We start from the raw sequence: 23,017 nt of genomic DNA, 5'->3' as shown, positions 1-23,017 counted from the left end.
CTAGTTTAGATCTCAGTATCCACATGATGGCTCTTAGCCAGGTACCTATAATTTCCGTTCCAGGGACCTGATGCTGCCCTCTGACCTAAAGAGGCACCAGGCACACTTACGTACATGCAGGCAAGCAACATACATAAAATAAAAATAAATTTTTTTATAAAAGGGAAGGTCTCTTGTAGTCCTAGCTGGCTTCAACCTCACTGTGTAGTCAAGTATGATCTTTGAACCCCCAATTCTCCTTGCCTCCACCTCCCAAGTGCTGGGATTACAGGTGTATACCACCATTCTTGGCTCAAAAATCAGTATGGAAATAAGGGTGTTTCTTCATAATAAATTTGATTTTGATTTTATTTGAGTTGCTTTGGTGTCATGTGACCATGCTTTTGGTTTTTCCTCTGTTCTTTTTAGGCAGAACGTCCTGACACCATGTTGGGGGTTGTGTGTGGGGCTCTCCATGTGGCAGATGTGAGCCTGAGGAATAGCATCTCTAACTTCCTTCACTCCTTAGAAAGGTAGGCTTTTGTTTTTGTGTGTGTGCCAGCCAGTCAATGGTCTGCGAGTACAGGACTACAGCTCAAAGGCCCACTTGTTTTTCTGCAACTTCCTGGCACCACATGAGTGCTGGTTGTTATTCATGAACTGGTGGCAGAGGAGAGAGGGAATGACTGGAAATTAGTTTATGCTGGGATTAAAGGTGTGCAGCACTGTGTCTGGTCCTACCTCATTTTTAGAGAGAGTGTTTCACTGAACCTGGAGCTTACTAGTTTTGCTAGGTTTGCTGGCCAGTGAACTCCCAGGATATGCCTATCTTCTCCACTCCAGCCTCCCCCGCTACCATCACCACAGTGCTGGAGTTACAAACACATGTCATTGTGCTCTGGTTTCCCAGAGACACTGGGAATCTGAACTCAGATCCTCATGCTTTTATGGCAGGAACATTACTCACTGAACCATCTCCCCAGCTCCAAGGTTAATTTATTTTTTTTTAAACACTGAAATCCTGCAGCAAACATGATTTCCTGAGAAAAGCTACTTAAACCATGGGGATAAAATCTAGCATTTCTGCCTAGCATCAAACCCTAAATATTTCCTGTATTACCTACAGCACATTTCAAGAATTAATAATTGAGGCTGATATTCAAGATGCCCTCACAAGTCTTCAAAGCAGAGGGTCAGACATGTATGAAGCTGAACTAATTTTGTACCTTGATTCCAGAGACTAAGCTCTGCCCAAGTCCCCAGGGGATTGGTCCAAAGGACTAATCACATCCAAGCACTTTAAGTACAGGCATTTTATTTCCTTCTGTGTTGTTAGACTTATATTGGCCCCCTTTCAAAGTCTCTGAAAGGAAGAAAAGAAACAAATTTTTGAAAATTGAACTGAGGTTTCAAGCCCTGTGATAAATATCTCACTATGTTATTCTCATACACTAAAGCCTTCAGCAGCTTGCATTTCCTTTCTGACTCAAAACTAAATCCCTCAGTGTGACTTTTAACTCCCTGAACACTTTGGCCCCCTCACCAGTCCATTCTTTCTTTCTTATTTTTCTTCCTCAGCATACATTTCTAACCTAGTTAAATGGATTCTCTACACATGTAAAAATTCATTAACAAATCTTTTAGTATTCTTTTTGTTTGTTGTGTTTTGTTTTGAGACAGTCTCATGTATGTACATCACAGGTTGCCACTGAATCCCTAAGTAGCCTTGGCTGGCTTCTAATTCACAGTCCTCTTGCCTCAGTCTCCAGAGTGTGGCATTGTAGATGTATCAGCATGTTGAGCCTACTGTTCTTTAAACAAAACAAAACAAAATTTATGTGTTCATAAATGGCACACATGTGTGGATGCCTGCAGAGGTCAAAGCTGGTGCTGGAGTTAAAAGGCAGTTGGTTGTAAACCACTCCATGTGAGTTCTAGGAACTGAACCCAAGACTTCTGGAAGAGCAGCAAGCTTAACACTCTTAACTGTTAAGCCATCTCTCCAGCCCCAACATTCTATTTTTAATTCATTTTAAAAACTTGAATTTCAAAATAATCTTTTTGAGGGGAGCATAATGTTGTCCAGGCTGGCCTCAAACACACTATGTAGCTGTTACTGGCCTTGAACTCATAATCCTCCTGCCTGTAACTCCCAAGTGCTTGGATTACAGGTATGTGCCACAACACATGGCATAATGTAGCTTAAACTTTTTCATCTTTTGAGACAGGGTTTCATTGTGTAGCCCTAGTTGGCTTGGAACTTACTTTGGAGGCCAGGCTAGCCTTGTGCTCACAGAGCTCTGCCTGCTTCTGCCTCCAGTGCACCGGAGACTAAAGGTGTATGCCACCATACCCTGCCTCAAAACTTGCCTTTTATTAGTTGTGTAACCAGTACAGATAATATGCATACTCTTCACCCATATCTACTGGCTATCAGTAACTCAGCTACTCTCTCTTTAGTACTCCCCTTTTTATATTACTTTTTCAAAGTATGACTTGTTTTGTTTGTTTGTGACAGCAGTCATCCTACTCCAGCTTCTTTTTTACTTTTCATTTTGCCAGACAGGGTTTCTCAGTGTAGTTCTGGTCATCTTGGAACTCACTCTATAGACCAGGCTGTTTTCCACTATGCATCTTTTTGAACTATAGAACATCTATTAATTGTCCTTTAAAATGAAATTGATAGGTAGTGGTTCATTTACACCTATAATCTTAGCATTTAAGAAGCTGAAGTATGCCGGGCGGTGGTGACGCACGCCTTTAATCTCAGCACTTGGGAGGCAGAGGCAGGCAGATCTCTGTGAGTTTGAGGCCAGCCTGGGCTATAGAGATCCAGAAAAGGCGCCAAAGCTACACACAGAAACCCTGTCTCGAAAACAAAACAAAACAAAAACAAAAACAAAAAACTGAAGTAAGCTGGGCGGTGGTAGCACAAGCCTTTTGAGAGGTAGAGTCAGGTAGATCTCTGAGTTCAAGGCCAGCTTGGTCTACAGAGCTTGTTTCAGGACAGCCAGGGCTACACAGAAAAACCCTGTCTCAACAAATATAAACCAAACCAAAAAAACAAAAAAAGAAGAAACTGAAGTAGGGGGCTGAGAGGTGGTGGTCCACGCCTTTAATCCCAGCACTTGGGAGGCAGACAGAGACATGGTTAGAGGAAAAGCTGGAGTTGGGAGGACTGGGCTTTCTGATGATGAAACTGCAGCACCCAGGAAGCTCCGTGTATCTATATATTTATTATATAGAGGTGAACAAAGAGGTGGGTTATAGCATACAGCTCAACCAAGAGGCAGGGTTATTACACATAGATAACCAGGGAAGCAGGCTTTATGGTATGCAGCTGGATTAAGGAAAGATACAGGCTTAGGTAATCTTGGTAGGCACAGTATCTTTAGGGAGCAGTCTTCAGGCTGTAAATGTCTGGGGAAAGAGAGCTATGATGAAAGTTACCTGCATACACTGTCAACATTTGCACTAGGACTAGAAGAGAAGGCTTTGCAATTTCTCTGAGCCTTGCCCTGGGAAGGCTTTGCCATTTTTCCGTGAGTCTGAGGCTTTGGGGTCCTTGGCATGCCTGTGTCCATGTCAGCAGCACCCATTCACTCAGAACATCACTCACTCGGGGCTTCCTCCATTCCTCATAGATAGTAATTTTTTTTTTTTTTCTTGAGACAGGGTTTCTCTATGTAGCTTTGGAGCCTGTCCTGGAACTCACTTTGTAGACCAGGCTGGCCTCGAACTCACAGAGACCCACCTGCCTCTGCCTCCAGGGTGCTGGGATCAAAGGTGTGTGCCACCACTGCCCGGTGTAAGTTTTATGTTTTGTATATCATTACACATGTACACAATTAAATGTAAATAAATTTCACTATTTTTTTTTATAATGTATGTGATCAATCTTATACAGACAATCATTTAGGTTTTTTCCTCTTATTACTGTCTCAGGAAATATCACAATCAATAGTCTTTGAGATTTCTTTATAACCTATTAGAACTTTATAGAAGTAAGTGTGTCGCCGGGCGGTGGTGGCGCACGCCTTTAATCCCAGCACTCGGGAGGCAGAGCCAGGCGGATCTCTGTGAGTTCGAGGCCAGCCTGGGCTACCAAGTGAGTTCCAGGAAAGGCGCAAAGCTACACAGAGAAACCCTGTCTCGAAAAACCAAAAAAAAAAAAAAAAAAAAAAAAAAAAAAGTAAGTGTGTCATATTTTGTCATTCTTTCAGGGGTCAAGTCCTTCCTGCTCACACACTTCTGAACACAGTAGATGTTGAACTTATCTATGAAGGAATCAAATACGTACTTAAGGTATGCAATCCCCACCAAAGTCTACGCCTTAGTTTCTATCTTCTCTTCTGTTCATAATACTAGTTTTCTTAGGTTGAGAGACAGAGAAAGTTTGCTTTTGTTCACAGATTGGAATATTCCATTCATTATTTGTGTCAGTTTCAGGACTCAGTATTTGGCAATTCTATGAAAATCTAGATATTTCATAATGACAGGGCAGGGAATAGCTGGAACAGAGAAAAGCAGCTGAAGTTCCCCTGTTTGCTTGTGGCAGGACTGTCACCAGGCAGAGACACTGTTGTAAGCAGCGCTAGTGTCAGCACTCTCTTCTTGACACACTTCTTCACCCGTGTCTTTGCAATACTACAGTTGTGTCTCGGGCTCTGCTTGGAAGGGATCACTGGCTTGTCTTTCTGGCTCTTGTCTACTACAGGTGACTCGACAGTCTCCCAATTCCTACGTGGTGATCATGAATGGCTCATGTGTGGAAGTCGACGTACATCGGCTGAGTGATGGTGGACTGCTCTTATCCTATGATGGCAGCAGTTATACCACTTACATGAAGGAGGAAGTGGATAGGTGAGGAACTGTTTGAGTTCCAGTTGCTTGCCATTGGATTAACTTTTCCTTTTACTATTCTTTAGCCCTTGGGGATTTTTCCAAGAGTGCATAAGTGTTTATAATTGTAAACATGTCTCAAGCTAGACGTTGTGTTCTGTGCTTATAGTTTCAGCTACTCAAAAGACTGAGTTCTTCCCTCATTGAGGGAAGGAGTTTAAGGCCAGCATATGCAACTTAGTGAGATACTATCTCTTAATGAAAGAAAATATGTTTCCCTACCACTCCAATGTGGTGGGCAAAGGAAAGTAATTTACCCTTGAAATAAACTATAGTAGTTGATAGTTCCTTGTATATTTATTAGAAATTATATAATACATATAAAATTACTTAAAAGTGCTTACTATTTTTCCTTTAACTATATCCACAAATAAATATATGTTAAATACTATTTGCACTTTTCCTTTCTTTTTCTTCCCCCCCGGCTCCCAAGTCTCATAGCTCAGGTCTTGCTGTGTAGAGAATGATCTTGAACTTCTTTATGATCTTTTCGTTTCCACCTCCTGAGAGCTGAGGTTAGCAATATCTATCACCACACCAGATCTATGTAGTGATTGGGATTGAACCCAGAACTTGATGCATATTGAGCAAGCACTGTACCAACTGAATGACATTCTCAGTCTGTGCATCTCTCTCTCTCTCTCTCTCTCTCTCTCTCTCTCTCTCTCTCTCTCTCTCTCTCCTCTCTCTTTTGATAGTATATCATACCAGCCATATTGTTGTGAGAATTGAATGAATCAATCCACTTGAAATGCTTAAAAATTGCCTACAACATAGTTATTGTTCCATAAATGTCAGTTATAGCTGAGCTTGGTATTTCGTGCCTGTAACTCTAGCATTGAGGAAGCTGAAGAGGACTGAGGCCAGACTCAGCTACATAGTGAGGTCCTTTCGGGGAAAGAAATAGAGAGGAAGGAGAGAGAGAGAGAAAGAAAAAAAGGAAGGAGGGGGTATTAGTTATTATATCATCATTATCTTTGTATTTTTATGTAAGTATTTATTCTTTTTGAATGCTCATGATGTATTCCTGTATATGACTATCTCATAATTTATTCAATCCAACTCTTAACTGAAGATTACTAAAATTGTAAATAAGGACCAGTAAGACAGCTAGACAGACAGATGAAGGCACTTGCTGCCAAGCCTGACACCCAAATTTAATTCCTGAGACCCACATGGTAGAAGGAGAGAACCCACTCCTGCCAGTTATCCTCTGACCTCCATAAATGCACATGCCCACATATGGTACAATTACATGTAAACTAAATAAAGAAATATGTAATTTAAAAATTATAAATGAAGATATGGTGAATGCATTATTTGTATGTCTGCATTGTGTATATATAACATTTTCTGTGTTTGTTTTGTTTTTACTTTGTTACTGTTTTTAAGACTGACATTTTCTTTCATTTTGCTTTATAACCTGAGTGCTTTATTGGCTTCCCTGTTTTACTTATCTCCTAGATACCGAATCACAATTGGCAATAAAACCTGTGTGTTTGAGAAGGAAAATGACCCATCTGTAATGCGTTCACCTTCTGCTGGAAAGTTAATCCAGTATATCGTGGAAGACGGAGGCCATGTGTTTGCTGGCCAGTGCTATGCTGAGATTGAGGTCAGGGTGGGGAATAGACTATTGAATCAAAGGAGGAAACATAGGTTGGTAGAAATAGACTAGGATTGAAAATAACAATAAAGAAGAGCATCAGTTAATTTAGTGTGGATTGTGAACCTGAATATTTAAAAACAAAATCCTCACCATTTTTCTTTGACAGGTGAAGAAGCTAGAGCTTTAAAAATACAGTAGCAACAATACTAAGTGATAGGTGCTATGCTAACTGTTGGCTACACAAAGACTATGCTAGGTAGAGTTGGAGCACAAAGCAGATGAGTAATGAGGTATGATGAATTCTAAGAACAAGAGGGTCACCTAACCCTAACTGAGATAGGGTGTTAGGTAAGGAAAGACATCCTAAAAGAAGAGATGATTGCCTAGTCTTACTTTTGAAAAGATAGAAGCTGGGCAGGAGACAATGCTTGACATTGAGACACAGAAACCAGACAGTGTGTTGTAGTAGAATTGATTGAGAATACATTACGGTTAGAGGCGGATTGGCAGGTAAAGATGTTCTAGAAGGAAATTGAGGTCACAAAGGAGAGGCTATGACTGTCCTAAAGCCCACAGGGAATCATTGAAGGATTTTAAGTGGAAAAATAGTATGATGAGATTTAGGCTCCAGAGTGATAGTTTGGGTGGACCTTATCAGAGATAAATGCCATGAAGGGATAGACATCTCATAGTAGATTTTTTTTTTTTTTTTAAAGTACTCTAGTGGAGCTGGAGAGATGGCTTGGTGGTTAAGAGCACTGGCTGCTCTTCCAGAAGACCTGAGTTCAATTCCCAGCACCCACATGGCAGCCCACAACTGTCCGTAACTCCAATGCCAGGGGAACCGACACCCTCACACAGACAAATGTGCAAATCAAACAAACAAACAAACAAATAAATAAAGGGGGAAAAGTATTCTAGGCCTGAAATGGGGATGGCCTAGCACAGAGACACTGCAAGAGAAGAGATGTTTGTGATAGATTTAGAAGTTGTACTTACTGGGCTGGTAGGTAAAGGAGAAAGATAAGGAAAATGCTGCTGTGATAAGGAGAGATTGTACATCACTTCTAAATATAAGACAAATTCACAGACAGTAGCAAAATATATTTAAGTTAGACAAATGCCAGTGTGGTGGTGTAATACCAGCACTTGGTAGACAGAAGGACCAGGAGTTCAGAGTCATCCTCAGCTACATAGCAAGCTGACATAGTTACATAGACAAACCATGAAAACAGCCCAAAACCCAGAAATCCAAGAGCAGAACAGGAATCAGTCGTCTCTGTTACTCACTCTCAGATAGAGTTCTGAGAGATTTACCAGTTGCCTGCCTTAATCCGTCACTGGAGATTTTGATAGATTCCCATTTTTGGAAGGTTAAATTAAGTGTATTCCAGCTTAGATGTTAAGGGAAAACTGACCTTTAAACTATTACATATTCATTTTAGGTAATGAAGATGGTGATGACTTTAACAGCTGTAGAATCTGGCTGCATCCATTATGTCAAGCGACCTGGAGCAGCTCTTGATCCCGGCTGTGTGATAGCCAAAATGCAGCTGGACAACCCCAGTAAAGTCCAACAGGTGAGGAGGAAGGCACTAGGTTACCGCTCCAAGAGCGGAAGACACAGGAACTTGGAGGTGCTTGATTTGCCAGTTCCCTTTCCTCTCCCATCCTTCCCTCCCTTTCCTTCCTTCTCTCCCTTTCTCTCTCCCTCCTTCCTCCTCCCTTTTTGCATGTGTGTGAGAATGTGTATGTGCTATCCAACATGTATGTGTGTCAGAGGAGAGCATTAGGTAACCTGCTTTATCACTCTCCACCTCATTCCCTGGAGGTGGGGTTTATCACTGAACCTGAGCTAGGCTGGCAGCCAGTCCTGTTTCTGTCACCCAGCAGTGCTGGGTGTGGCCAAACCTGGTTTTTTGTTTAGGTCCTGAGGATCTGAACTCAGGTTCTAATGCTTGTGCAGCAAGTACTCTTACCACTGAGCCATCTCTCGAGCCCCTGTTCTTTCTTTTTTTTCATCTTGAACTCCTTTTCTGTTTTGGGATTACAAGTATATGCCACCATAGTTAACTTCTTGTCAATTTTTTCTTAATCATTTTTTTTCCTCCTGATTTTGTGCTTCTTATTTGTGCCTGTCGTATGGTGGAACTGGAGTTTGCATTAGCCAGTATAGAACTGAGATTCTGTCATTTTCTCATAGTCTTTCTTCCGCTGACTTCCCTCCAAATAGGTCTGTACCATGAAAGGATGTCTCCACTTTGATGGTGACTGAATTGCAGTGCTATTTGTGCCCAGAGTAGAAGATAATGAATGACGATCTCTTGTGCTCCACAGGCTGAGCTTCACACAGGTAGTCTGCCACAGATCCAAAGCACAGCTCTCAGAGGTGAGAAGCTCCATCGAGTGTTCCACTATGTCTTGGATAACCTGGTCAATGTGATGAGTGGATACTGCCTTCCAGATCCTTTCTTCAGCAGCAGGGTATGAATCACTCTCTTGGGGAAGGGACGCAGAAATGTATTGATTCTCTAGAGTAGTTTAACATCTCAGAAGGATTTTTTTTAAGATCATTTCCCCAACTCCAATCCTCTTTTTTGGTGCTGGGGATCAAACCCAGGGCCTTAAGCATGCTGTGCAAACACTGTACCTCTGAAGTATGTCCTCAGCTCATGAAGAATTTTTGTTAGGAGGAAAAGTTGTTTGACCTGTAACCTTCCTACCTTTCATTCTTGGACTTGAAGTTTCTTGTTTTTTTGAGACAGGGTTTGTATGTGTAGCCCTGGCTGCCTTGGAAATCACTACTATGTAGACCAGGCTCAAACTTGAACTCACAGAGATCTGCTTGCTCTGCTTCTGCCTCCCAAATGCTAGGATTAAAAGCATATACCACCATACTTGAATAGACTTGAAGTTTTGAGTCCTTCTTTCATAGTTTTTCATTTGCTTGGGATTATTTCTTTTTTAACTATAGACTGGGACAGTGTTTGATGTTTATGCTGCTGTTTTAAAGTAAGTGTTGGAGGCTGAAGAGAAGGCTCAGGGTTAACAGCACTTGTTCTTCTTGAAGAAGATGGATTCCCAGCATTCACATGGTGATTCAAAACCATGTGTAACTCCCAGGCACTCATGTGATGCACTTTCATGCACACAATATAAATAAGTCTAAAGTAAGCATGAGCACTGTAGTACAGTGGATTCAGATATCTCATTTTATTTTGGGAATTGTGTTGACTTTGTATCCCATCTGATTATTTGTTTCTTCTCAGGTAAAAGACTGGGTAGAGCGATTGATGAAGACTCTCCGAGATCCCTCCCTGCCTCTTCTAGAGCTACAGGATATCATGACTAGTGTTTCTGGTCGTATTCCCCTCAATGTGGAGAAGTCTATTAAGAAGGAAATGGCTCAGTATGCTAGCAACATCACATCAGTCCTCTGTCAGTTTCCCAGCCAGCAGGTATTTATGGGATAACACTGTCATTATTTTCCATTGGCTGCCACTGGAATTCATGCTCTAGGAGGCCTCTCTGTTTGGCTTCTCCTTACTGTTTGTGATTTTACCACTGTAAGCATTGAATCCTTCACAAATTTGCCTCAGAATATGAGCCCAATAAGGAAGCACTATCTGTAAAATGTGAAATATCTCATGCTCGGTGAGGAAAGTGTGCTTTGGCTGTGTACTCCATCACTTTGTTTTCTGGGAGAGTCCCTAATTAGAGGTGTTTCCTGAAAGACTAACGTGAAGGATATTGGTAATCTGTTTGACACTCTCTGACTACCTCAGCAGCATCCTTACTTATTCTTTGCTCTAATGCAGGGTTATATAGGGAGTAAAGCTGGGCAAGCAGGGGATCAGGAATAAGGTATAGATTTTGACCTTAGACAGCTTTTTGCCCATCACAATTTCTGGGTAAGTGTAGTTCTGTGATGTAGTCGTTAGTCTATCTGGGAAAGGGTGGAAAGAGTTAGAAATTGCTTGTTTATTTAGCAAGCTTCTAAATTTCTATTCTAGTAACTTCACACTGCCGACAACATGTCAAAGATAGGAATTATCATGTTATAATCACGAAGACTCTTTGGTAGTGGTGATGATGCAGAGGAACATGTGTTGGGTCCCTTTGGCAGGAGGGGCTTCATTTTCTTGCTTCTTTTGCCTTAGATTGCCAACATCCTAGATAGTCACGCAGCTACACTGAACCGGAAATCTGAACGGGAAGTCTTCTTCATGAATACCCAGAGCATTGTCCAGCTGGTGCAGAGGTAGTCACGTGGGTCTCCAGAGTCTCATGCCTTCTTTGCTTTCATTTGGGCATAAAGATTTGCTTCAAGTCTGACTTTAAGAGAGATGAAAGAACTTTATTTCTTAAAAAGTGCCTTGTGTCTTTTTACTGTCCTCGAATTGTGACCTAACTCATTCAATATTTCTGCTGTTTTCATAATGTTCGTTCAGTTATTATGGCCTCCAAATTCTTTTTTTTTTTTTTTTGGTTTTTCGAGACAGGGTTTCTTTGTGTAGCTTTGCGCCTTTCCTGGAACTTACTCGATAGCCCAGGCTGGCCTTGAACTCACAGAGATCAGCCTGCCTCTGCCTCCCAAGAACTGAGATTCAAGGCTTGCACCACCACCGCCTGGCTCTGATGATAAAGATCCTAATTTTTCTTCTAGTATAGGCGCCAATGTGTTTATTGTTTGTATTTTATGGATCCAGGTATTGGCGTAAAAAGCTATTCAGAGCATTTTCAACTTTAAGATACCTAAACTTTTCAAAGCTTCCTTAGCCATTTGAAGCTAGATGATGACTTCTGCTTGGCCGTAGAAGCTAATTCAGGGTGTCATTAGATAAGGATTTGAAGTCTGGGAGGTGAGGGGTGCTTTTTATTTTCCTTTATAAAAGTTTTCTTATATACTGAAGTTACTGTTCAGCTTAGAATTTAAGTTAATATGTTTGGGTGATTGAACTTTGAACCTGAAAATGCAAGCTACAAGCCTGCCTATATTCAGAGGGAAAGCAGTTCAGGGGAAAGTCTAGAAATTAAATTTGGCCTCTGGGTTTATTTAATGGTATTGGTCTGTCTTGCTTCATAGGTACCGAAGTGGCATCCGTGGCCACATGAAGGCTGTGGTGATGGATCTGCTCCGACAGTACTTGCGTGTAGAGACACAGTTCCAGAATGGTAAGCTTCATCCTGAGGACTCTGTCAGGAAGTTTGCAGTTCTGATTACTGTATTGTGTAAGAGCTAAGCCAGTTTACCCTGTTGCTAACACTTCCCATTAACAAACTTTCCTTCTCACTACTTCCCTGCAAAACTAAAACCTCCCTACCTCACCAGGATGAAAAAGAACACTGCCATAACATAGCTTGATGAAACCAGAGTTCCGGGGTGCTTCTGAGGAAGGGTTGAGATATTCTTGGAGAGATTATCATTCCCTGTTGACATCTTCTTGACCTTGTATATTGAGAGTTAGTTGAGTCATGACCAGCCTGAAATTGAACTTCCCTGTCTGAAGAGCTTGCCTCTCAGCAGCTAATCCAAGGGTTGAACCACAGGCATATGGGAAGAGCTTAAAATCTCCACTGCTTTTTAGTGTGTCATTTAGGTGGAATTTATCCCTAGCTTTCTCTGAAGAGCTTCACTAAATGATGGATAGTCTTTAAGAATGAAATACCTCCATTAAGATTTTAAAGCTATATACTGATGTGTATGGCATCCTGCCACAAGATGGCAGTGTAACACCAAATTATTTCCTCTTTGCTCACTTTTGCATAATTTAAAAGATGTCTCTACCTTCATGACCAGTTAAGTCCCCAAAGTAGATATTATCAAGCTAAACCAAGTTGGCTTTATGCCAATTAAAGCAAGGTTGATGAATTCAGGGTCAGTCAATGATGTAATTTATCATGTACTAGTAGAATAAGAAAGAATAAACAGGGTCATCATCTCAAGATACTGTGAAAAAAACATTGGACAAAGTTATTTTTGCTAGTTGGTGTGTCCCTACCTCTTCTCCTGTGTTGGGAATAAATCATTAAGCTATATCCTTTCCCCTGAAATGGAACAGTTAAACTTAAGAGGACCCACAAACATTTCACATGATATTTCATACATCATAATGGTAACATGTTCAAAACATCCACTTTAAGACAAAGGCAGTGGTATCCCTGTGTCCATTCAGCATCATGCTGGGTGTCCTTGCTATTGCAGTAAGATAAGAAAAGGATTTAAGAAATCTTAGCCCAGGTGGTGACGCACGCCTTTAATCCCAACACTTGGGAGGCAGAGCCAGGCGGATCTCTGTGAGTTTGAGGCCAGCCTGGGCTACCAAGTGAGTTCCAGGAAAGGCACAAAGCTACACAGAGAAACCCTGTCTCGAAAAACCAAAAAAAAAAAAAAAAATAATAATAATAATAAAAGAAAGAAATCTTAGAGCATGAAGACTTTCACTTGAAATCCCAGAACTTGGGAGATGGAGATAGAGGAGTATCAGGAGTTCAAGGCCAGCCTTGGCTACATGAGACCCTGTCTCAAAAAATAAAAAGGTTTGAGGACTCATGGTAATTAAGATTGGCCACCAAGAAATTCAGTGTCTACTTGGAAGGCTCAAAGAACCCCCAGATTTATTACTAAAATATTTAAAACCAAACAACATTTCTAAGTACAAAAGTCAAACATAGAGGGCTTAGTGGTGAGTGTCTTTATTTGGGAGGCGGAGGCAGGATCTGATTCAAACAAACAAACAAACAAACAAATCAAACATAAAATTTAGTTCCAGGATAGTTAGCGCTGTTACACAGAGAAACCCTGTCTCAAAAAACTAAAAGAGTAAAAAAATTTTAAAAATAAAATTCAGTTGCAGCTGGGGTGCAGCTCCAAAGTAGAACACTTGACTATCATGCATGAGATCCCGGGTTCAGTCCTCAACACTACAGAAAAGATTTTAATTATTTATTTTTGAGACAGGGTCTTATTCTGTAGCCTTGGTCTGCCTGCCATTTACTATGTAGACCAGGCTGGCCTTGAATTAATAGAGATCCCTCTGCCTCTGCCTACCAAGTGCCAACTGGGATTCAAGGCATGTGCCACCAGGTCCGGCCAGAAAAGACCTCTTTACAGCAATTGTTTAGAAAAACAGTTGTGAAAAATATACCATTTAAAATCGCAATTAAAATCCATAAAATATAAAGGCATAAAAACATACAGTCCTCTTCTGGAGGAAAGTCTAATGAGGGAACAATAGTAAAGAATATCTAGGTAAATATCAAGACATTGTTACAAAGGTATCGATTTCCCGAAATTCCCTTTGTTAATCTATTGGCATTCCAATAAGCACCCTTCCAGATGTCTTTGTGAAACTTGTCAAGCTAATTGTAAAATTTACACAAAATTCTGGGAACAGCCAAGATATTTTCAAAGTAGGTGTAGCTGTAATACCAGCACTCAGAAGACAGGCAGAAGGATTGCTGTGCATTCAAGACCAGCCTGGTCTACATAGCAAGCTCTAGGGCTACCTGTTGAGACCCTGTTTCAAACAACAAGATGAATTCTAAAGAAATAGAAGGTAAAAAATATTTGCTGGATGAGATACCAAGATTTATTATAAAGCTATATTAATTAAACAGCTGTGACATTTGTGAAAGGACAGTTATAGATGAAAGAAACTTAATTACCCAGAAGTAGATCATTTCCTGATAGAGCAGGCATTGTGATCATGAGGAAAAGGATAAAACATCAGTTCAACACTACCAAGATGATGAGCCAGTCATCCACTTTCATTTCATACACTCAAAACCAATTTCAAGTGAATTAAAGACTTCCACTATCAAAGAGGCAAAATTATGAAAGTTTAGGATATCCTTATGACCTCAGGATAGAGAAGAGTTTGCCATACTACAAACAGGAAGTGTATACTATAAAGGAAACAACTGATTAATTCTGTCTGCTCAAGAACTTCTGTTAATCCCATATACTATTAAGAAATCAAGAACACAGGCTGCAAAGTGAGAGGAGCTATTTATAAAATTTACACCTACGACAGGATTAGTACTAGTACGTAAAAGGCAATCAAATAGAAAAATGGGCAAGAGAGAGAAAACGATATTTCACAGAAGAGGAAGCACAAATAATCCATAAACTTCAAGAAAATGCTCGCTCCGATTACCAATTACAGAAATAGGAGCCCAAATCACAGATTTTATAATCACATTGTTATTTTATACTGCCCTTGGGAGTGGAAGTGCAAATGGCATGATTGTTTCAGAAAACAGCATGTCCATATCTAAGAAGTCTTTCATAAAGTTGAGTTTTTATTTATGCTCTCTAGCCTAGTAATCTTACTCTAAGATAGAAGAACCGTTTTTTTGTCACCACTATTCATAATAGCAAAAGAAAAAAAAAAAGTAAACCCTCTACATATATACAAATAGAATGACTTTTTGAATTCTAGGATATTCCTACAGTACAGTATTCTATAGCACTGAAAATAGATGATTCCTAGGAATACGTATAAACAAATGATTAGTACATAGTGTGGTTCTATATTATCAAGTTCAAAACCAGGAAAAAAATAAGCTAGATTTATTGTTGACAAATGTAAAGAAAGAAGAAGAATTATTAATATAAAATTCAGCTTAGTAATTTTTTTTGAAGAATGTAGCATGAATTGTTAGAAGGTCTTATTAATAAAAACAAACCCAGAGGCATTGGGGGTGAGCTCTGGAAGATCAGAGAAAAAGAACAGGTCACAGCTAATCTCACCTCACCAACTTCTCAGCTGATCTCGTTTCCTCAAACTGGAAGCCTCTGTGTCTTCATCTGAATGGATCTCAGCTGAACTGCTGCTCAAAAGCCTAAACGCTTAACAGACTCTAGTTCCTGGTTTTCATGCCTTATATACCTTTCTGCTTCCTGCCATCACTTCCTGGGATTAAAGGCATGTGTCACCATGCCTGACTGTTTCCAATGTGGCTTTGAACTCAGAGATCCAGATAGATCTCTGCCTCCAGAATGCTAGGATTAAAGGTGTGTGTGCCACCATTTTCTGGCCTCTTTGTCTGTCTAACTTGCAGTTCTGTTCTCTGACCCCAGATAAGTTTATTAAGGTGCACAATATATTGGGGGGACACAATATCACCACAGAAGAACACATAGCATAGGGGTATTAAAAGGTACTAAATGTATTGTTAGCTTTGAAGGTAAGTACGGTGTCTTGTGCTTCCAGCACTTGGGAAATTGAGGTAGGAAGATTGCCAAACTCAAAGCCAACATTTGGATCATATACTGAGAACTTACCTATTTAAAAAGGGTGGTGGGGTTAGGGGATTACAACTGGAGAGATGGTTCATCAGTAAGAGCACTTACTGCAGAACTCATAACCATCTCTAATTGTAGTTCCAGAGGATCCCACACCTCTTCTGTCCATGCTGAGCTCTTGTGTACATGTGATGCACATATACATACACGTAAAATAACGTTAGTACTTTTTGTTTTTTTTTGGTTTTTCAAAACAGGCTCAATTTTTTAAATATATACTTAAAAACAAGAAAAATTTCAGAGCTGGGCAGCGGTGGCTCACACCTCTAATGCCAACACTTGGGAGGCAGAGTCAGGCAGATCTCTGAGTTTGAGGCTAGCCTAGTCTACAGAGCAAGTTCCAACACAGCCAGGACTCTACAGAGAAACCTGTCTTGAAAACAAAACAACAAAATTGAAATAGCACATAGGTATTTATTCATTTGAAATAGTACATGGGTATTTATTCATTTCAAGTTTTAGTATATATTTTATATATCTAAGGGTTTTGTTTTGTTTTTCTGGGCTGGAAAAATGGCTTATAAAAAAAATAGGTGTTTAAAAGGAAGAATACAATATAGACAGTACCCAGTGCTTAAGCACACTGGCTGCTTTCCCAGAGATGCTGGGTACAATTCCCAGTATTCACATGACATCCCTCTTCTGGCCTCTGATGGCATTGCATACATGTAGTGTACAAATATATGTAGTCAAAACACCCATACACATAAAATAAAATAATTTTCTAAAAAGATTTTTTATTTTATGTATATGGGTGTTTTGTCTGAATGTATGTCTGTGCACCATATATATGCCTGATGCCTGAAGAGTCCAGAAGAGGGCATCCTATCCCCCTTGAAACTGGAGTTACACATGGTTGTGACCTGTCATGTTGGTGCTGGGAATCAAAACCTGGACCTCTGGAAGAGTAGCCAGTGTGCTTAACCACCAAGCCATCTCTTGCTCCTGTATTCCTTTTTTTTTTTTAAGATAAATTTTATTGATTCTTTGTTGATTTCACATCATGCATCCCAATCCCATTCATCTCCCCATCCCTTTATATCTACCCTCTGCCCTTGTAACCTCTTCCCCAAAATAAAATAAAATTTAAAAGAGAAAAAAAAAAATCTCATCGTGGATGCTGTAGTGTGACACAGTGAGTCACACAGTATACACTTTAGTCCATACAACTTTATTTGCAAGTGTTCATTGCAATGAGTAATTAGTCATCTGGCTTCTGCTAAACGACTGATACTGGGTCCTCACTGGGACTCCTCCTCCTCTTCTTTTTCTTAAGCACTTATTTTTAATTATATGTATATGTGTGAGGGGAGGTTGTACACATGAGTAGTGCCTCATGGGAGCCACAAGAGAGTATTAGATCACCAGGAGCTGGAATTATAGATGGTTGTTAGCCACCAGATGTGAGTCCTGGGAACTGAACTAGGGTCCTCTGCAAGCGCAGTAAGTGCTTTTAACCACTGAAGTATCTTCCCACAGCTTCTTTTGTCCGTCACAACTAGTAGTTATTTTTAAAGTGATTTCTTGTTATTGTTTTGTTTTTGTTACTGTGTCCCTCACCTCAGGTAAACATGTTCTTTTTATTTCCCTTGCTTCTAATCATTGCTGTTGCCCAAATGTGTTTCTTTTGTCACTGCAAAGCTGTGTCTCAGTAGAGGAGATACAGGACAACTGTTTTTTTTTTAAGGCAGTGCTGGAGATCGAACATGCTAGATGAGTGCTCTACTATTTAACTACATCTCTAGCCTAAGGGCAACCAATTTTTAAACATTTTCCATTTTATCAAAATTGAATCTGTTATTTGACTGGCTGTATAGTCTAGTTTTTTCAAACATGCTAGTTTCATTTTGAAAAATACTAATTACGTTAATTTCTGATATTTAAAACAGGTAATTTAGGGTTTCCCTGGTCAAATGTTCTTCTAGGAAAACACAGTGATACATTTTTAAACATCACTGTTTAATTTGTAGTTTAACACAGAATCTAAATGGGATGATGATCCTTTCATATTATTGTGATTTCATAAAATTCTGGCCCACAAATATGCAAACCCTAATTTTCTTACTTGGAAATTTAATTTAGAGCTAAGCTATTTCTAAAGACACATGTATCACTCACTTATGCTCTGTCATAGATGCATACATAGATGTGCCAGAGGCTTGTTTCTGTTGCAGAACACAGCTTTCCTGCCCAGCATTACCCTGCCTGTGGTGCCTAACAGAAGGCCAGCAAAGCATGCAGAACTGTACTCCCTAGAGCCTTTTGGCACATGTCAGGCTCCCCATCATGTACACTGTGGTTTGGATTTGGAATTCCTGGACATTGCTTGCTTTTTTCCTTAACTTACAGTGGAAATACTGATTCCCAATATAGTAGACATACTTACGAATATTGTTAAGTTTTATTTCTTGAGCTAAAACAGTTTTTAGCAGTTAGATGAAACATTAGTTAGTGAAACATTCTCAGCGAGTCAGATGTGAAGCCAGAAGCTCAAGCTGGAGTCGACTTCAAAGATCGTTAGGATTAATGGTTTCAACATTTATTCTGTTAATGCATTATATATGCATGTGCGCCTACATGTATGCATGTTCCTGTGTGTGGGTATGTGTACCTATATAGACGTGAAGACACCTGCTGTTCAGAAATGCCATTCACTTCTTTTGTTACAAGGTCTCTTGTTGACCTGGAGCTTACCAGTTAGATTAAACTGACTGTCCAGCAAGTCCCAGAGATTTTTTTTCTGTGTCCACCTCTCTAGCTCTGAGGTTACAAACATACAAACACCGTGTTGGGCATTTTTATTTGGGTCTTAGGTTCATGCTCAGGAACTGGTGCTTGTGAGGAAAGCACTGTACCTGTTGAGCATCTTCCCGACCCTTGACATTTATTTTTAAGCACCAGAACCTTCTTTTTTAAGGGAATTATTCCAGGAAAACAAATAAGATCATAAAGAGAAAAAAGTGGAATTGGAGTCACACCCTTCCCATCTTTATTTTAAAAACACATCTCTTTCCCTTTTAATTTTTTAAATAAAATCAAGACCCAGAGAGGTCAAGTGATTCGAATAGTGAATTGGTAGTAGAGCTAGATCTTGAACCCAAGTTTATACTTGGGTTCTTATGACTCTTGCTCTAGTGCTTCTTTTAAGGCCCACATGCTAGCTCTGTCTAAATCCATCCAAAAGAATCCTTAAGGTGTTTCTTCTCACTGCTTATCAAAGAAATTACAGGCATTAAGAAACAATCAATAGCATGTAAGGATGAAGCTTCATGTATACATGGTGAGGACCAGTTTTCTTTACCACTTGCAGGCCACTACGACAAATGTGTGTTTGCCCTTCGGGAAGAGAACAAAAGTGACATGAACACTGTACTGAACTACATCTTCTCCCATGCTCAGGTCACCAAAAAGAATCTTCTAGTCACAATGCTTATTGTGAGTATCAGGTTTGTTGTTTTTGCTGTTTCCAGAATTTGTAAGGTTGGTTGATGTTATGCAAAATGTGTGTGTGTGTGTGTGTGTGTGTCTGTGTCTCTATGTGTCTCTGTGTGTGCACGCGCGCGTGCGTGTGCATCTGTCTGTCTGTCTGAGAACAAAAGGTGCTTTCTTTTATAATTATGGTAATCAGAGCCTGGGCTGCGGGTTAGCAGTTGCTCGATCTGAAATAGTGTGTAACAGTCAGGAAGGGACTGTCTGCATAGGATGTGTACAGGAACTGAGCTCTCTTAGCTCTACTTAGGAATGCCTGGCCCTTCCCAGTTTCTCTTGTCAATGTGACGGCAGCTCTCTAATGCAGTTTCCTCTAACCAGTGTGCTGCTGCATTTTAACTCTTGTTTATGTCCAGCAGTACAAGCACTGGTTCCCACGTCAGCAACTTAATAAAATGTGAGAAATGTAGTGCTGGTCTTCCCCCTCCAACAAAACAATGAAATGTATTCAGCATCTTTGTTGGCCTTTCTTCTTTGTTTTGCATGAAAATCTGTGCTCAGGGTATTATGTTGTAACGACTCAGTTCTTTTGTTCCCATATCTGACTAATGCAAGAATTAGTAGAAAATGGGAGAAGGAATCAAACTGGCAACCGTGAGTTGGGATGAGATACCTTTGCCTGTTAGAGGAGTTTGCAGAGCTCAGGGTTTTTATGTTGGTTTCGAGTTGTCCACTCCTAGTTCTTCCTGGCTGAGTTAGTGTGCAGTGTTTGAGAACAATAGGACTGCGTGTAGAGGCCCTTCTCCACGGCCAGCCTGTGCGGACGGGACCCGCTGCTGCACATTTGCCTTGCTAGGGACTGAAGTACAGTCCACTCCCTGAGCTCCCTTTCCCGGCGCTTTGTGGGATGAACATTCTTGATACTTTTAATTCCATCATTTCTTCATGGAAGGGAAAACCCCTTATAAATCTTCACTGCCATTTTTGATGTAATCCCTCAGAATGACAGGAAACGGTCTTCCTCGTGTCACTGGTTGACAGCATTGCCACTCACTCAGCTGTCTGCCTCGCTGGTTGGTTCTATCAGATACAGCATTTTTTAGGTAGCCACTTTAAAAAACATGTCATGGGGGAGTTCATTACCTTTGCTGCTACCCTGGAATGGCTGCCTGGTGAGGAAACCAGGCCTTTGAGATGGGCGGAAATATTAGCATCAAGTACTGTTTTAACTCTCCCATGAGATAGCTTTCTGCAAAAAGTTTATGATCTATAGCAACTTACTGTTTATTTTCCCTTAGAAATCCTACTTTCATTTTCAAATTTTAATGCGAGGATTGTTAATTCTCACTTGGAGAAAGTCAAGACTTTCTGGAAGAAAAGGGTAATGATTAGAAAGTAGAAGGATCTGTCAGTGTGGACCAAAATGGGGCTGGAATTTGCCTTTATAGGGAGCTAATTATGGCAAATTTTTCATCTTATTATGATTACCTTTTTAAGAACTTAACAGTTTTCTGCACTAAAAATAGACCAAAGCTCAGAATCCTTGGAGCAGCAGAAGAGTAATGATCGTCCAGGACTGTCGCTGGGTTTCTTAAATTCTAATTTGTAAGATATAGGGGCTCGGCTCGCTCCTTTTGCGGAGTGATTGTAAGTAACGCTTGCCTTAAGAATCTCATTATTGGAACACGGAGCCATATTTCCTCTGAGAATTCTGGAGTAGCTTTGAGCCGGGGCTGTTCATTTCTCAAGTAATCACGCTGGTGTGATGGAGAGAGAAAATGGCAGCTGTTCGGAGCTCAGGCCTTCAATTTTCTTCAGAGTCCAGTCACTCAAGTGTGTAATTACACGGGGGTGCTGCAGAGGCGTTGGGCCCTGTCAGAGAACCGGTTTGAGGCTTTGCTTGCTGCTTTTCCCAGTCAGGACAGGCAGAAGCCAAGGGGACCCTGACTTGCTGCTGTTTTCCCCCACCTTGTCATCCTGATTATTTCTTACCTGCATGGATAGTGCCCTAACTTTCTTCATAGCAGGCTGAGCTCTGGCAACTGATTTACCCCTTTCTATATTTTAGCATCTTCACTTCTTTTTTTCCTCTAAAATCAAAGCAAGACTCAGTAAGCTATAGTCTTACATATCACTAACTTCTTTTCAAATATTAATTATTTTTACCTTATAAAGATTTTGAAATCAAGGGGTTAATTGTTATGATTGAGCTCAGGGCCAGTTAGCAGTGACATACATAGGTAAGGGAAAGGCTCAGATGGTGCCCCTTTCCAATCCAATATTTCTGAATGCCAGGCATATTTTCATTTTTAACAGTGGCCAGCTGCCCCCCTCCCTCACATCTGCATTAATGGTAGTAGCCTGTAAGAGGCATTTTAGATGTTGGGATTCCTCTTTCTCTAGGTCTTACTGTCTTTTACAGATGTCACTGCAATGTGATAGAATTTCAGTTCCCTGAGTTTGTGTTCTCTTCTGGTCACCTTTCTTTGCTTACTTTGGTCTCCTGATTGATGGTTATGTGCCCAGCATTCCAATCTCTGCTTTCTAGAAGTAGGAATGTTGATGATGTACTTTGCTGAGCTAGATGATGACTTCTGGGCCTTTGAACCTAAAGGAAAGAATCAAGAAAATCAAGTTGCACTAATGGAGAGGTGCTGTGCTCCTCTGCAGTTGTTACCATATGTTGCATAGTGGTAACCTGCCCCAAGGACTGCTAAGCAAATTTCTATTGAATAGATTTCTCCAGTACTTTCATTCACATGAACATGCTTTCACGAGACATGCAATGTGTGTGTAAACCTCTAATTTGATTCAGACAGAGCATATAAAATACAAAGTAGTTCCTTTCCTTCTTTCTTTTATTATGACAACATGAATCGGTCCACTGTGTAGGTTAAAAGAAAAATCTTAGAAATCTCAAATTTAATAAATGTTCAGTTTCACTTCTGTTGCTCCCATAAAATACCTGAACAAAAAGCAGCTTAGGGTAAAAGGAGTTTATTTTAGCTTTCAAGTCCAGGTTAAATTTCATTTTTGTGGAGAAGTCAAGGCAGGAACTTAAACAGCTAGTCACATCACACCCATAAGTTGAGAGCACAGAGAAAGAAATACATGCATGTTTACTCGCTTGCCTGTGCTCAGCTTTATTTCTTCACTTTTACACAGTTCAGGACACCCTGCCTAGGGAATGATGCTACCCATCATGGGCTGGGTCTTCCCACATTAATTCAGATAACTCCTCACAGATATGCCCATAGGCAAACCCTGTGTGGACAGCTCCTCATTGAGACACTTCCCAAGTGATTCTAGGTTGTGTAAAGTTGACAGTTTAAGCTAACAATCACACTGAAAAAAGGTATTATTAGCAACTGATTGATAAACTTTATAGTATTTTTCTCAGGAAGAAGCTTTACTCAGCTAAATGGTAAGTAGTTAATGTTTTGAGGGTATTACATCTAAGGCCTTATTCCTTCTGTTTTGAATTGCCTTTCTTGGGGCACCTAATGCCTAAGATGCTAAGACTGTGTTTGACTCTGTTGGGCTTTTCTGTTTATTAGTTGTGCAACTTTGGCCATGGATTGCTACTTCAAGCATATTTATTGTATTTCTGAAATCCAAAATATTTCTTAGCAAACATCTAGGAGGAGAATAAAAGCAAGAAATAACTGTGTTGTATGGTCTTGACCAGGGATGGTCAATAGTTTCACTTTGTTCTGCAGATTTCAGCAAATGACTTAAAGTTAGCTGATTGGTTATTTAAATGAGCACTTTTGTTGTTGGTTTTAGGG

The 23,017-nt window shown here is 40.3% G+C and overlaps 1 protein-coding gene across 6 annotated transcripts in view; it reads left to right on the top strand.

The window, feature by feature from the left end:
• Acaca (acetyl-CoA carboxylase alpha) overlaps nt 1-23,017 on the top strand; it is a 272,460-nt gene that overhangs the window by 120,819 nt on the left and 128,624 nt on the right. For all 6 annotated transcript variants that reach the window (XM_052759693.1, XM_052759691.1, XM_052759690.1 and 3 more), the window contains 10 exons: nt 409-512; nt 4,203-4,284; nt 4,697-4,842; nt 6,346-6,496; nt 7,936-8,070; nt 8,828-8,974; nt 9,760-9,948; nt 10,651-10,751; nt 11,577-11,665; nt 19,111-19,235. In XM_052759693.1, the coding sequence (XP_052615653.1) occupies nt 409-512; nt 4,203-4,284; nt 4,697-4,842; nt 6,346-6,496; nt 7,936-8,070; nt 8,828-8,974; nt 9,760-9,948; nt 10,651-10,751; nt 11,577-11,665; nt 19,111-19,235 (1,269 nt within the window). The remainder of the gene's footprint in view (nt 1-408; nt 513-4,202; nt 4,285-4,696; nt 4,843-6,345; nt 6,497-7,935; nt 8,071-8,827; nt 8,975-9,759; nt 9,949-10,650; nt 10,752-11,576; nt 11,666-19,110; nt 19,236-23,017) is intronic.

This window comes from Peromyscus californicus, unplaced genomic scaffold (assembly GCF_007827085.1).
Source record: "Peromyscus californicus insignis strain IS unplaced genomic scaffold, ASM782708v3 Scaffold_3__1_contigs__length_106647218, whole genome shotgun sequence".
Classification (NCBI taxonomy): Eukaryota; Metazoa; Chordata; class Mammalia; order Rodentia; family Cricetidae; genus Peromyscus; species Peromyscus californicus.
Note: the sequence above shows the minus strand (reverse complement) of the source record. Positions and strands in the feature narration are given on the sequence as shown.